At 36.8% G+C, this 17,117-nt stretch overlaps 1 protein-coding gene across 1 annotated transcript in view; it reads right to left on the reverse strand.

Annotated features, from left to right (window-relative positions):
- Positions 1 to 363: 363 nt before the first annotated feature.
- Positions 364 to 17,117, reverse strand: part of LOC131073617 (uncharacterized) — a 57,658-nt gene continuing 40,904 nt past the window's right edge. Inside the window, exons 5-8 of the mRNA XM_058010094.2 lie at positions 6,801 to 6,973; positions 5,467 to 5,613; positions 5,231 to 5,362; positions 364 to 1,359 (exon numbers count right to left, since the gene is read on the reverse strand). Coding sequence (XP_057866077.2) covers positions 970 to 1,359; positions 5,231 to 5,362; positions 5,467 to 5,613; positions 6,801 to 6,973 — 842 coding nt within the window. The 3' untranslated portion in view covers positions 364 to 969. The remainder of the gene's footprint in view (positions 1,360 to 5,230; positions 5,363 to 5,466; positions 5,614 to 6,800; positions 6,974 to 17,117) is intronic.

Consider the following 17,117-nt stretch of genomic DNA (forward strand, 5'->3'; position numbering starts at 1 on the left):
TAGCCATTTACAAAAAGAATATCCTTCCAAATGAAAACGATTAAAAAATAAACTATAAATGACAAAATAACAATATGCCAAAAATATGCTTGGAAGTTAACCACTACTTTATCACAAGTATACAACGAGATCAACATGACACAAATAAGCAGAAAAATTATCATTTTCTTTTACCACTTGCTCCAGCTATATTGCCCAACTGACTAAAAAAAATGGAAATCGCCAAAACAAAATTTACACATTTTTCATAACCATGACAGTGGAGAAACCTGAATATTCAATGATGCTAAAAAAAATTCAAGTCTTCAAATAAAAATTTGAGAAATTTGCTGGAAATCGGTATTCCTCAAAATTATCACTACCTGTTCAAATTAATATATTGGATTAATTTCACAACTAAAAAGCTGAAATAGCTTTTACACAATCCATTGACCCACCAGAATGGCAATCGTGTTCTTCTATATTGTATATTTTCATATCTATTATCCTTTTGCTATTCCATATAATTTGTTAAATAGTGGGAATAAAAACTGAAGTGCAGCTGCTTTTTTCTCGAGCAATGACATTTCTACTGATAAAAATAGAATAATATTACAAAATTGGAGAACCGGAAGCATTAATGACATTCCAGAAGGATATCTGTCACAACACTGTAATCTATCCATGGTTGTCACCTTCGGCAGAAACAAAATTTTCATATCCAACATTGCACGGCTGAATACCACATTTCCCCTCCAACTTTTGTTAGGTATGTTCCCAAGTTTCAGACACTTCTGTACATTCTTATGATATATTTGCTGCTGCTTCTGATAAAGACATGTTATGCTTGTAAAAAGTGCCTTCATTGGCATTGATTTTTTTGAGAGACAAGAGAAACACCTCTAATAAAAGCATTCATTTATCTAATGATAAGACAAGTTATGCATTTTCATATAGAGGATAATTTGACAAAACCATCTTTAGAGAATACTATGCTTCAGCCACTACGGTAACCTCTGTGTCTTCAACATCTGTATCAGAGACAGCTTTCTCCATGGAAGCATTTAAAGATTTCTCAAGGTCATCATGTTTATCTCTTAAATCCTCTAAAACTTTTGCTTTTACATTCTCTGCGAGTTCCTGGCAGGTGTCTGGATTCTCTGCAAGATATGCTTTGGCTTTATCTCTACCATTGAATTTTACACCATTCAAACTATAATGATTCCCTGATTTTGGGATTAATCCATGTTTATGACCTAAATCCAAGACCTCAGCTGCAGAAGAAATTCCTTTGCCAAATTCGATTTCAAATTCTGCCGTTTTGAAAGGAGGTGCCAGTTTGTTCTTCACAACTTTTACTTGAACGTTGCTTCCAACCATCTGGCAAAACAATTAAAATAGAAATATGAATAAAACTACATAATAAATGTGATTAGGCACAATAAGACCCTTCAGGAAACCATATGCAGACATGAACATAATTGCCATATCATGGGCAAATAAGACTATGAGCAAGCTCTTCACAAGAAAGCAACATAAATAGCCAGAGTGACTAAATTTAAAGACAAAAAACAATAGCATATATAATTTTTTCTATTTAATTTTATAACAATAAAGTTCATAGTTTCTAAAAAGTACCATCTTGAAAAAAATCCAATTGTCAATTTAGCAGAAAATCATTAAAACCGGTCTCTTGAAACAAATTTCTGTATCCATCTTGCCTTACAATTAATTAGTTTCTTGATCAAGAAACGAAAACAAACTATATATAATTATTCCTATCAAATCTAACAACACTCAAGATCTCTGCTGGCTGTAATATCTACTTTCTACCACTTCCAAAGATAATTGGTAAAAATTGATGCACAACTCTCAAAATATCATTTTTGAACTTTTGAAAAAATGAGGACTGTTAGCCAATTCTTTAAATACAAGGTAAAGACTGTATATATGGAGAAATTTATTTTTTTCGACAGTAAATATTCTTTTCAGCTCCAGAAATATTGCTTTCTTGAAAATTGCATTCACCTATCTTGAGGCATCTTCAACTCTTGGAATGATTCCCAGGAAACACATATCACACAACTCTTTCTTTGAATAAACAATTCTACATTGAACTAACAGAAAACTTTGCGAAAAAGAGGACAGCAAAGATAGGTTCAATTATCTGTCCTAAGAATGCTATCCATTTTCCCCACCAATGTCCATCCATAAAGTAGTACTAATTATTGCAATACTCAAAAGTCAAGAAGCAAAGTACCCAACAAGACTGGTGTGGATCAGATAAGATAATGAGCATATTCAATTAGCTCAGCTAATACATGGCATAACTCAAATAAACTAATCAAGATTTGGATGACTTGCAAGTACTTTCCCAATAGTGAGGTTATGCTGCTTAGAGTACAGAAGACCTCAAAGAACCTTATTTCTTTTATTTTTATCAAGCTGTACCCCAAGGTTATAAATTTATAACACATAACATCACACATCACCAACTGATCCTGTCCAAGTATCAGTTCAGGCATAGATTCCTGCAGGAGCATCCAAAGTTGTAAATGATGTAGTACCGTTGCCAGAAGCTTAACAAGCTAGACAAAAAGAAGTGGAGTAACTAGATGTTATTGACAGGGTTAAAGGCAAGAGAATGCTAGAGAATTTGCTAGGGGGAGCATGTTGTTACAAGCTACACAAAAAGAAGTGGCATAACTAGATGGTATCTGTAGGGTTACAGGTAAGTAATTTAGGGATGTAATCAGAGGCATTTACACTCTTACAAGAAGCAAGCCTGGAGAAACAAGTAACTGAGAGTATCTACACTCTAACAAGCAAAGCCTAGCAAACAATTAAGGATCGCAATGATCCCACAGACGATGGGTGGTTGAATTGTAGGATGGAATATGGAGAACTTGGAAGTAAATGAAGCATCCTGGATCATGGAGAATCACCAGTTGACAACTAAAAGCTGATGGTATGGCATGATGGTCAAACTAATAATTATGAAATACAAAACCAGTTCAGCATGCACATACACATAAAATTTTCAATTTATAAGTTCTGCAGAAATATGACAACTTACAACTAGATAAAAGAAAACACAATACAAAATGTGTCTACTATTCAAAACTGATTTAGATAATCATACTTGACGTTCTTGGTCTTCAATGTGGTACAAAACTATTTTGTGGTGCCTTTCCTCCAGCTCTGCTATTCATCATCTGTGGGATCGATACAATGATAATTGCGTTTCTCCAGGCTTACTTGTAAAGTTTGAATAACCATGACTACCTTCAAGTGTGAATTTTCCCACCTTACCATGAATAGTTCTATTATCATGAACAAACCAGTCTGAGTTCAATAACATAGATAAGCAATCTGGGTTTCGTACATGCCAATTACATTGAGATCAACTCATCTTAATGCCCATGAAATCAACCTCTACTCCTGCCATGATTCCTATTGATGACGAGGGAGTTCAATCTGCCAACATAAATTATTTGCTGACTGCTGAAAGAAGGAAAATACAATGCTTGCATACGCCTCATAAAAATCCCATTTATGTCTGCTCTGGATTTTAAAATGGCATCCATCTCTGACATGTTACTTGCTATCTATTTGAAAATAAATTATAGTTACGATGTATGTTCCCCTTTTCCAGCATGGGTGTGAGTTATACAATGGCTACTCGGTAGAAGGTAATTGCTTAATGTGCTAGCTTGATCCCTATATTATTTCAAGATGACAACTCTTCATGATAGTCAAATTTCTAGACCAAATTTTTGAAAATTCATCCCAGCTTTTATATAAAACTTAAAAAACATTTAAAATTCTGAAATATTTCAAAATATTAGCCAAATGATAAAGAAATATTTAACTGAAGCAGATGCTTTTAGCTTTTAGCCCTAATCACACTTAACTTCACCTATCTATAAATGTTTTAAAATTCTTTTAACTTAAAAGACAGAATGAATCTATGCTTCTAGCGTTGTGGGATATTTGAAATGTAGTTTTGTCAGTTGGAAGCCCTGATGCCATACAATTCTTATGTACACTTCAATTTTTTTCTCGGTCAAGGAATGTTTTCATCTAAATTTTCCTAAAAGATGGTAGCAAGCATTTTTTCAGTCAACTATGCCATGTAGATTGTCAATTTATGCACATGAAGCTCATTCTTTAGTCATCTTGTAAATGACAAAAAATTGTAGGGAAGGAACTTTAATTGCCATCTGACAAGGATTCTGCATCTGAACTCTATTTTAGTTCTGCTGCTTATCACTACATTCTGTCCAGAGTCAATACTTGTCATTTAATACTTCTTTAGAGCTCATGTGCATTGCTTGCATAATTTTGGGATTTTTTGTAGACTTTCTCCTCAAGTTTGACACAAAAATTGTAGCAGAAGTTACATGATATGCACATTGATGTGTACTCCAAATAAACTTCGAAACCATAAACATTATTTTTGTTCTTCAATCTCTGGGTGTACTTAAGGTTACATGCTTGTGATTTTACTGTCAAGCTTCATACGAATAACTTTTACTTTCAATCTCTATCTCTCTTGAAACCCTAAACAATGGGAATCGTATGCATGATTCTCCCATCAATACTTCTACTAGTTGGTCACATCTTCATGAGTAATGTAATGAAAAATAAACCACATGGATACTAGATTTTCACTCCAAAAGTCTTGCATGTCAATATGGCCTAAACTTTGACCTTTCCATTACTGAGTCATTCTTATGATGGAAGTTCAGTAATTTATTATTACAAACAACCGTAAAGGAAAGGAAAGGCTGGCATTTAGTTCGATTATTTTTCTCTCTTTTACATTAAAACATTCTATTCCTACCCACAACTATCCAGTCCAATTGGATAGGTACAACTGTGTCCAGAATCAGACATATTATGATCAGAAAAAATGTAGATATCTGTTGAATATTTCAATAAAAATTATAATTCTTAAAAGAGAGTTTCGGGAATTTTCTTCCTTGCAACCTTGTTCTTTCTAACCACAGAAATATCTCTTCATTGCTCGGCTGACCCAACAACCATTTTTCCAAAAATTATTTCCTTCTGAGACAAGATGAACCTTGGAGGAAAGCCAACTTATACAAAACCCAAGCATAGGAATATATTTCCTGATTTGTGATATGTTGATTCAAACTTGCCATTTTAGGATTTATTATTTCTAAACAAAAAAAATGAACAGAAACAATCGAAAGCTCCTAAAATCCAAAGATATTTAAGTACATACCTCTTCCCCTTTCTTTACACCTCCAATTCTACGGATATTTAATCGGACAGATGCATAAAACTTCAATGCATTTCCTCCAGACGTAACTTCTAATGGGCCTCCAAAGCCAAAACCACCTAACTTTGCTCTCACCTGCAATAATAAACCACGGAATAATCATATTCTCAGATGTTTCATTGACAAATCACCCAAAACAGCATTAAACATAATCAATTGAAGAAAGATATACTTCTTACCTGATTTATAAAAATGAGAAGTGTTTGTGAACAAGATAAAGCATGGGTCAACTTCCGCAGGCATTGGCTCATCAATCTTGCCTGCAGTGCCACATGAGTATCCCCAACTTCACCATCCAGTTCAGTTTTAGGTACAAGCGCTGCTACCTGTTATTGTCAGAAAAACAACATTTAACTATAATCATAAAAAATGAAAGCGCTTGATAACAAAAAAAAGCATAACCAGTGGCAGAAATTATTTAACAATCCATGTTAAAGGAATAGTCAAAGATGGAAAGCAAGTCGATATCCCATCAAAGCTACCTAGATAGAACTACAATTCTAACTGTTATAGCAAAAAATAAATCAAAATTTATAAAAAAAATCTTATCATGTTTCCTACTACATGAGAAAGGCCAAAAAAGTTGCAAAAGCAACCATAAGATACAACACCAACTCCTTTAAGTATTTTGACTGTGCCATGACCATCAATTTAATTGTACTGGCTATATTGGGTAGATTCGACATTAATCTAGAGGTTTAATGCCACCAAGGCTATCCATTATTAAATGATTGAATAAGAAATAAACACATCAAACACCCACACCCCTGTAAATACCAAATGCTTAGTCAAACCTGTCATCCGACGCAACTAAATGTGACATGGTAGCAAGCCAATTAAAACTTTCAATAGTGAATTTTTCATTTTAATAAAGATCAGAAATATACACAATACACAGGTATTCTAAGAATTATATAGAGAGAGAATTTTAGTAAAACTTTGCCCACAAGAAAATTATAGTTTTGGGAAATTGGTAAAGGAAGCTATGCATTTTGCAAATGGTAGCCCAGAAGGTTTTCCATACAGAATACCAAGGACACAAATGATAGATATTTTCATCTTTACAATGATAGAGTTGACAAGGAACACTGCAGATGGGATCTCTAGAATTTACACAACATGTAGATTATCTTCTAACCAAATCAACATCAAATAATAGGTCAACTGTATTCTACAGATTAATCATTCACAATCCTTGCTGAATAAAATAAGTTTATAAACTTGTAATACCTGCTTACCCAACAAAATAACGTTACAAGAAGGACACTCATCTAGATTTCTGCGAAACAATTTTGATTTAGAATCATCAGGGCTCATTGTAGGATTATATATTATTGTTTGAAACTGGCTTAAAAATAGGTTTTCTCTATTGGTTGAGACACATGAAAACATGCTCCATAATTATTAAAAATCCTTCTTATAGCACTAAGATCAGCCGTGTCATTGTTTAGCCATCTTTAACTTTTCTGCTGAGAAAAAAAAATAGAGAAAGCTAGGAAGCAGTTGTACTTACACTATCAACCACAATAACATCAATCGATCCACTCCGAATAAAAGTATCTACGAGACAGAGAGCCTGCTCACCACAATCAGGCTGAGCAAGCAGTAGATTTTTTGTGTCAACACCTATAGCTTCTGCCAGTGTTGGGTCAAGAGAATGTTCTGCATCAACAAAAACACAGTAGCCTGCCAACAAACAAGAACAAGAGAATAAGAAACATAAGCAAGAAAAAAACATGATATATAATCCATCATCTTCAAGGACCTGTCAACCTAATGGCTTATTGTTCTTCTAAATCCATTAACTCTTGATCATCAAGTATTTTTAACTCTTTGACTTTAAGTTCTCAGTGCTGCTCAATTGAAGACTCAACTTTAGTACATTGATAAAATACTCTAACAACACTAAGACATAAATGATGGGCAAACAGGATGGTATGTATAATTGATCGAAGGGTGCAATACATTTGCATTCATATTTTTATTTGTTTCAAAGATGATTATTATATCCACCAACTGCTCCAACAATGATAGCGGGCCATAGGAATAATAGCTCACTTGCAAATAATTACTTTGACTTATTTCTGTTTTCTCATGGGTTGCATATTTAGTAATAACTGTTCTGTTTGAACTTAATACAGGAACTCCATAGATAAGAATCAATAAGCATTGTGTTTCAAGTACAATAAGTATCCTTTGTAATGCCTTTTTCCATACTTACATTCTGCCTGAACTGCCAAAATTCATTCTCCTCCAATTCGAACAATGCTGTGAACATTTTCCTTTGTACGATATATTTTATAACTTTTAATTAACCAAACAAAAAGACATTTGCTGGAACTCCTAACATTAAATGTTATAAGAATTACGTTTAATATTACCTTTATTATGGCATACAGTTTACAATGTTAATTTCCCAACAGACCCTGTTTGTGTGTAAGTAAATTTGACTTTAACCCACCTCTTACAAAAACAGATACACAAAAAAAATGGTTTCTAGGGTTCAAAAGCTCCTATCTTCCCTTCTACACCCATTTCTTGCACTATCACCATCAGCTCCAAGCCAATTCTCTTCACATTGTAACCACCTGCCTTCTATTGATCAGATCCCTGAATCATCTGTCCCAGAGACACCAGGGAAGTCCTCTATCACCCAAAAGTATTATGGAGGTAGGCTTTCTCTCATCTGTGTGACCTTGTTCAATCCAACCCACCTTTTAACTGGAAGTTCATTAATACCTATTACCGTATGCTTTTCACTTTGCTAATATCACTCTTCCTCTGCACCTGGAGTGACATCTATTGCAAGATGGATGCCTTTAAGCTTACAGATTTTGTCTTTCTTCATTTCCCTTTATCTTTCTCTAAATGATTCTCCTTTATACTGAGCAATACTGTTCTGATCCTACTTTGACTTCCTTTTACATTACAAGGGTTTGCCCTGTCCACTTCATCACAGGTCACTTATCTTCGGCAAGCAATGCAATGATCAAATTATCTAGTGCTTGCATGGGAAAATAACTTACAGTACAATACAATTGTTGTCGTTTGTGCACAAACTATGTAGCAAATGTATTTCTTGATTTTTCAAAAACAAAATGCTTTGCATCTTCATATTAGGCAAAGAATCAGCAAACTAAAAACACAACGAATTATAGAGATATTTTAAGATTTAAAGCTGCTAATTTGCACCCTTCACTTAATAAACTTTGAAGGCATAATAAAACAATCAATTAAAAGCTTCTTTGATTATATACCCAAGTATACATCGAACAAATGAGTACAGAAGCAGACTTGAGTTGAAGGAAACAAGATTTTTAAATATAAAAATATCCTTGAGTGCCTTCGGTGAATAAAACTCATTGATATCCCTTGCATCAAATATAAAAAAATACACGATGCAGTCATGAACTATAGCAGCGAGGAGCCTATATCACTTGGCCCAGCCTCACTCTATGTGGATTCCTATGCATGTGTCTCAAACAAATCCGCAATGCTGCTGCACTCATAGTTGCATTACTCAGAATTGGGATTGACTCAACAAAACAAAAGCATAGAGATTTAATTGGGAAGAACTTGAGAGAATTGAAAGGATTGTTATTTTTCCTTTATAGCACGGCTCAAAATCTTTTTTTATTTTTATTTTTGCTTTTTAAAGTTAGAGCAGGGGTCAAGGGGCAGAACACCCAACAACATCGAGGGATAGCATCACTTACAGCATCCAAGGGATATGAACTTACCACACTCACATGCATGCCATTTTTCATAATTTTATCACTGTTAACCTATGTTGTTGGTTCAAGTTTGAGTTTGCACATCCAATTTATGGATCCATCAAAAAAAACATTAGGGTTAGGTTCATTCTAGGTTTGCAATACCAAAAACATGTTGCAAGGTTCGGCCATTCTAATGCGTGCACCCGCACTGGGTTCAGCCCTTCTGATGCACACACCTGCACCAAGTTTGCCCAGGTACAAGTTCGCCTAGGTACGTGTTGTGACGCTTTCACACATCGCCCCATTGCAAATGGGGACCCCCACTTTTCACATTTTAGGTAGGTGTCTTGCTTAGATTTTCTTGGCTTAGCAATAGTTTCTTAGTCTTTAACCTTTTACTGAGAGGAGGTTGATTCGATCAGGTAAAGGTTCCAAGTGTTGTCAATATTGCAAAAGATGTCAAAAATTGCTGTCATCATTGTCATAGGCATAAGGTTTGTTAATTGGAATAGATATACAAGCCAGGAGGGGTGTAATTTATCCATCTTGGTGAGCCAGCAAGGTTTGTGCACCTGACCATGCATTATGTGCCCAAGATCACTAGATACTCGATGCACACAACCCGGAATGAATGGGACCTTTGAGGAAATCAAAATGACTAGTTTTAGGTTTGTTGATTGGAATTGGTATACAAGCCAAGAGAGGTGTAATTTGTCTAAGTGGTGGGAGTCTATCTTGGTGCGCCAGCAGGGTTTGTGCACCTGACTATGTATTATGCGCCCAAGATCACTAGATGCACACAACCTGGAATGAATGGGACCTTTGAGGAGATTAAAATGACTAGTTTGATTAAATGATTGAAAGTTTGAGTGGAGGAGTAAAATTGACTAAGTCTAGAGAAAACAATGCCTCAACATCTTGTGCAAATACATCATCATAATGCACCCAACTCTCTCCAATCTTAAGCACAATTAAGGGATCTGAAACCTATCACTGAGCAAGATAAAGACAACAAAATAGAGAGAGATAACATCCAAGTTGGAAGGAAACGAAAATTTGACTAAGTATGAAAGGTGGGCGCACATTGCATTTGCCGCCCTAGTTGTGCAATACCGTGTAAGATTTGCGCCATACAGCATGAAGCATAGGATTGTTTGAGGTGATCTAATGGTTGTGCTAATTGCTTCCCAATGATAAAATCGATCCAAGAAAGACGATGAGCAACGGCAACAAGTTCATGGAGTATGAGGATAACATCACCAAAATCTTGCCTAAGTCTAGAGGGAGGTGCTCAGTGCATGTTCATATGCACATTGTGCCCTAAGTTGTACAAAGGAAGGTAAGATTTCTGCCTAACCTAGAAGGGATATTAAAGTCTTTGTGTCACCTAGAACTTCACAAGAACCTAGCAACATATCAATCAAGGTGCCAAAAGTTGACGGAAAGGAGACACAATTTTGCCAAGTTTGAGCACATAGTGCATGCCCTCATGCACATTACGCCCCATATTGTGTATGTCCAGGAGTAGAATGTGCCCCATTTGTGCAGAGGCAGGTGTAAAATGCGCCCTCCTTGAAGATATGACTCAAACACCCATGCACTAAGTGTAGCAACAAGTTAAGTAGGAAATCAGTATAATATATGTGAAATTTTGCCCAAGTCCTACCTAGGGCGCATTATACACACCCCCATGCATTATGCGCTTCATGTTGTGCAAGGTCACAGACACAATGCACTCATCATGATGAAGGTAAAGAATCAACCAGAGCAAGAGGGAAGTATAATCAGACCTGCAACACATGAAGTGATGATCAGACCTTAAACAGTGATTAATAAGACCTAAATGGGAGAAAGAACAAGATTTCAGCAAGGCATTCAATATGAAATCAGAGAAGGAGAAACACAAAATTTTGACTGAGTGATGATCTTGGTGCATAGAGCAGGCCCACTTATATTCTCTGTGCTCAGAAAGCAAAAGCAACATTTTGTGCACACTCAAGTGAAATTTGCTCCCTATTTTGTGCTTAACACTAGGTAAAATGCACCATAGCAACAATTTGTGTAGTACTCCTTGCAAATTGTGCCCACCCCCAAAGCTTGTGCAATTAAATATATGATTTGTGCCCATCTTTGTGCATAGGGAGGGTTATAATGTGCTCAACCATGAAATAGGGTTCTGACCTAAGTCAAACGTGTGGCATAGGGCAGATCAAAAATGAAATGTGTAAGGTTAAGACCCAAGGGTGGCGTGTTGATCTTAATTAAGATGAACAGACCTAAACTGAAACATGTAGCCTTGCTTAAGGCAAGTGAATACAAGGAAAAACAATTAGATGAAGAGCTGAAATGTATGGGCCCAAAGCATGTGGCATGAGGACCTAATTGAAACGTGCAGATCTTAATGAAAACATAAGGAGTATTAAACATAGGGGCCGGACCTAAATGAGGCATGTGAGATTGAAATCAGACCTAGTCCTGAATGCAACATACATTTTATACTTAAACTTGTGAATCATTTAATGACTATTTCTTTGATTCATAATGTTTTAATTCATATTATTTTTCTTTTGCAAGTCTGATTGTAAGTGGATACAAAGGGAAGCATAAAGAGGTTAAAGCAAGAATTCACTTCATCAACATGTACAAGGATATTAATGGAGCTTGTTGACGATTATAGCGGCGAGAGACTCCTTGGCCAACTACGATCAAATATGCAATTAGCCTTTTGGCTTTGCATATTTATGTTGACCAATAATTAATAAAGGGTGATTCATTTTTGTTTAGCAAAATATTTAAAGGGCCGACTTGGGAAAATCAGCCACCCTTGAGAAGAGTCATGTTGATTCGAAGGGAGCTGACCCTTGAAGAAGAGACACCTTTGCTAGGGTATAAGGGGAGATCAATTCTCCTCTCCTTGGATTGAATCTCATCCACTGCAGTTCGTATATCTTCTACAGCAGTTTGTATTGTTTCATCTAGCTTCAAGGAGTGAAGCGATTTTGTAAAGACATCTTGCACTTTGATAAATATAATAAGAGATCTTGTTGCTGGGTTTTTCCTCCCTCATGTTGGAGGGTTTTCCCAAAGTATTTTGATGTGTCAATTATTCAATATTGTTTGAGCTCTGCTTAATCTAATTCTGATCATAAAAATAACATGGTATCAGAGCAGGTTTAAGAAAGATCGTGAGTAGAATTGATTAAGCATCAAACCCTCTGTTGTTGTTCTCATTTTTTTAGTGCGTCTATCTTAGCATCTATTAGAACATATTCGATTCTGTGCCTATTCTTTAGAAATTATATCAAGCTGTATGTTGGGCTACTGAGGCGTATTTTAGATTGGCTTATTAATGGCGACATCACTGTTGGAGAAAACCCAGGGGTGTGGAAGCCGTAGAAACGACTGGCACAGTTGTGTTACATTAACTCAGGTTGCGGAATTGACTCACTGCCGCTACATATTCATACTTTTTTTTCATGGTGTTGAGAGTGGAATATTCATACTCTTTCTACGAGCGTTATTGGCAACTTCATATCAGATCTAAGGCACTCTTTATCCTTATTCTTGAGGAGGCGATATCATTGTCTAAGCCGGATTGACCCCTCTATTTGTTTGAGAAGAGGTCGTGGCGTATTTTGAAGGCTCGAACTTCTTTCTCATTATTTGATTGGCATACATCACCAGACACAAGTTTGAGGATTTTAGCATCATTAGAGAAGCTAACTTGGGTGGCATGAGAAGCTAGCTTTTGCTGTTGGGGTGCACTTGGATTATCATCGAGAGAGGCCGTAAGGGAAAAACAGTGAGGAGAATACGAGCTGCAATTTGCTAATATTTTTTCCCCTTCATCGCATAGCCTTGGCATGATCAGGATGGAAGTTATCTGTTGGCGCAACAACTTGATCTGGACAACTTTATTATTGATGGCAGGACTTCTATTATTCATCGAGATTTCTTAACCATTGACCTGTGAGTGGCATAAGTTCCAGATTATCGGCTCATTCCTTCCAGCGTGAGTCTTATGTGAAGGCAAGGCCTGGGAGTTCCATACTGCGAGCGCCTTTCAACTGGCTGAAGGGTGATTGTTTGGTTTGTGTGCCTGTGACTTCCAACGCAGGCCATATCGACTTGTATCAGCACTCATAGGAAGGACGATCCCCTATCGCTGCTGTGCAGATTGGTCAAGTTCGAGTTCTCTGCAATGCTCGTCACCGGTGGAAGTTAAGTTGTAAGCTGTGAATGTTTCGTCAAACGAAATGATGTGTTCGTCCCCATATTATCTGTTGCTTCAGTGATTGGCGCCGCAGAGATTGTTTGTGTAGGAGTTTTAATTATTATTGAAGATCGAGTTCCGAAGCTCCAACAATAGGAATCGCGGCCAAACTGAATTGGAAATTTGACGACAGGACTGAGTTGATCCTCGAGCCACAACTGTTGATTGCTGATGTCATTTCCAACGCTCCTTCAAAAGGAGTTCAAGAAGATGCAGTGTCCAGATTTGTAAGGCTTCTTCATTGGAATAAATAAATCAAGTTTCGGAGCCTATGAGCAGGTGTGTATGATTTGGACATATGCATATTGGCAGCCCATTTGACAATCAATAGATCAAGTTCTGGTGCATAGTTGTTTTTATGAAGTCTTGACCATAGCTGTATGCTAAGTGTCAGGACCATGGAAAGGGCAGAACCACATCTAGGCATCATGCAAGAAGAGTTCTGTAGGCTGGTGATATGTTTCTTTATTTTTTTTATTTTTTATTTTGTAACTGTATAGCTCTCTAAATGAGATATACCGAGACAAGGTGGTCTCGAAGTAGAGTTTTTAGAATAAATTTATAATTACTCTATCATTAGTCTGAGTTTATGGGGGTGCAGCTATTCTGGCTCTGAGTAAAATGTTCCGCCTACATAGTGTGAGAATTGAGGCAATGATAACAGAGTGGTGTGGTCCGAGGGATATCACCGCTGTTGTTTCTTGACAGCAGAGGAGAGACCTGATAAACCCCTTTGGTACAACACAAACAAAATCTCTGAAAGCTCAAGAGCTTGGTAACAATCAGATTGCCTTATCTTCGTAGACTTCAGGTTTGCTGAAAATATTCAGGTTGAGAATTTGTTTGTAGTTGATTCCAATTGGTTCATCGATAAATTTGAATGGTCAAAGACCATATTTAAATTTACCTAGCCATCACTTCAAATCTCTGTGTTATGTATTTTGGGTCACTGTTAATACTGGGACATGGGCCTGTGATCCTGCCATGAACCTGTAGAAGGAAGGTTGTGGTCTGATCTGAGCGCAAGAGCAGCAAGTTATATTGAATGCAGTGATTAGTATTTATCAGGATCAATAAAGAGATAAGCATCCAATGCTCATGAATTTTTATGCAGTTATTAATTCATACAATAACATTAGGATAGTGTATGCTTCTGGCATTGGTATGTCTCTTCTGGATAATTTAGCTCTATGAACTATTATTAAACTCTCTAAAAATGCTTTCAGGACGGACCAAGAAGCATAAGGCCGACGAGAGAGAGTTTGCATTCAAGGGAGAAAGAGCTTGATGCATCCTCTGAGGAAGACACGCAGGCTGAAGAATGGAGACACAGCTTGCTGCCATAGGACTGAGTGAGTGGCTGAGGACTTATTGTCATCAATTTCTTCGAAGAGAAGGAAATAACATTCAGAGGGAGTCTGACAAACCAACAGAGGCAACCTTGGACAAGGAGGTTAGATGGTTGATGCAAGAACTTGAAGCTTCAGAGGGAGCCACATCATCATGAGGGTTTGTTGTTAATGCATTCTTCTTTGTGAGAGAGAAGTTTGAGATGCAAGCCCTTGTTAATGCATTCTTCTCTGTGAGAGAGAAGTTTCAGGTGCAAGCCCTTGTTAATGCATTTGTCTCTGTGAGAGAGAAGTTTGAGGTGAAAGCCCTTGTTCCACCCTCTGGGAGTAGCCAAGGTGGATGTCATGTTGAGAGACTCCATGACAACATCACTTGTGTTTGTTCACCCTCTGGGAGTAACCATGGTGACTATCATGATGAAATGACGACATCACGGTGAGTGACTCCATGATGGGCACTTGTGTACATATTCATTTCCATACATGGGAGTAGCCATGATGGATGTCATCACGTTGAATGCCTCCGTGATGAACTTTGTTCCACCCTCTGGGAGTAGCCATGGTGAATGCCATTCCATGACATAGATATCAAAGAGGAGTCCTCCCTAGCTAAGAGGGAGTGTTGACAATTGTAGTGACGGGAGAGTCCTTGGCCGACTATGATCAAATATGCAATTAGCCTTTTGGCTTTGCATATTTATGTTGACCGATAATTAATAAAGGGTGATTCATTTTTGTTTAGCAAAATATTTAAAGGGCTGACTTGGGAAAATCAGCCACCCTTGAGAAGAGTCATGTTGATTCGAAGGGAGCTGACCCTTGAAGAAGAGACACCTTCGCTAGGGTATAAGGGGAGATCAATTCTCCTCTCCTTTGATTGAATCTCATCCACTGCAGTTCGTATATCATCCACTGCAGTTCGTATATCTTCTACAGCAATTCGTATTGTTTCATACATCCAGCTTCAAGGAGTGAAGCGATTTTGTAAAGACATCTTGCAATTTGATAAATATAATAAGAGGTCTTGTTGCTGGGTTTTTTCTCCCTCATGTTGGAGGGTTTTCCCAAAGTATTTTGCTGTGTCCATTATTCAATATTGTTTGAGCTCTGCTTAATCTTAATTCTGATCATAAACATAACAGAGTTGGCATCAAAGCCTCAATGATGTTATGTCAAAGGGTCAACATGTCAAGTCATGAACGAGGATGGTAACAAAGACAAAGATGTTTACAATCTTGAGAATCATTGTTAGTACTCTAAGGTGAAAGATTTCAAAACAACTCAATTTGGAATCAAACTTTGTCAAGAAGTGAACTAGTTCATGATCCCCAAACATGAGGATGGAAATGCAAGTGTGATCAAATCAGAAGAGTTAATCAAAGTTAGAAGTTCGGTTTGATCAAGATGATGCAATTTGGGAATATGCCTTCATCACACCACACCGGGCTTGAAGATGTTGAATATCAAGAGATATTGCCTGAGGCATCAACACTCCTTCAAGATGATGTATCAAATCTACAATGCAAGCTGAGATGGCATCCCAATCATCATTCCACCAATCACAAGATTCTAAGTCAAGATGTCTAGATGCAATGTACTTGACTCACCCTATGGATGCACAAAGTTCGAGATACCTAACCTATTTTATCATTGGTGTGCATTCAAGAGCACGTGTCCATCAACCTGTAATTATTTCATTGGCCGAGAGGGAATTTGTTATAACTAACCCTAATTAGGGTTTTGTCATGTAATCTCAGCCATTGATCTTGAATTGATCTGAGCCTTTGAATTGTAAAGGTTAATAGTTAATAAATAAGAGTTTATAGATAGCAATTAGATAGCAAGTAGAGTAGAGTAGGAGGAGGAAAGAAGGAATTGTTGCCAAGACTTGTTGATTTTAATACATGATTTTCATTAAGAATGGTAGATTTCTATGTGTAATGTCTACATGTTGCATGGTTTCTTTATACTTCTTAAGTTTTAGTTGAAGTTCACTGATTATGATGCAGAAGTGTGTGGATGTTGATAGTTCCTTGGTTCATACTTTTTGTGGTTTGCTGATTGTAAGCTACAGTGCAAAGTTAGCCTGAACCTCGTTATTGTGCCAAGTTCAATTGTGGATATGTGTTCAAGTTGCGCCACATTCGGTTATCTAAATGGATGTTCATGATATGAAAACCTTTATCATCCTTAGAAGATCAAACTAGTTTTATGAAGTTGTTCCTAGCATGGCAAAGCAAAGCTTAGTTTAAGGAATGTGTCCATCTAAACATCATCCATTGCTATCATTGATCTTAGAATTAGAATAGTTTCTTAAACCCTAATTGCTTTTGCTATTTGTTTTTTCAAGTTAAGCAAGTCTAAGCAACATTCATGTACAATATAAGCCCCCCTTGTGATTCCAGCAAAATCACATCATATCACTGATTCTATATCCAACATAAAGTCAAGACTTGACTATCGGAACCTTGGAGTCGTCTTGTTTGATCACA

This window comes from Cryptomeria japonica, chromosome 11 (genome assembly GCF_030272615.1).
Source record: "Cryptomeria japonica chromosome 11, Sugi_1.0, whole genome shotgun sequence".
Taxonomy (NCBI): domain Eukaryota; kingdom Viridiplantae; phylum Streptophyta; class Pinopsida; order Cupressales; family Cupressaceae; genus Cryptomeria; species Cryptomeria japonica.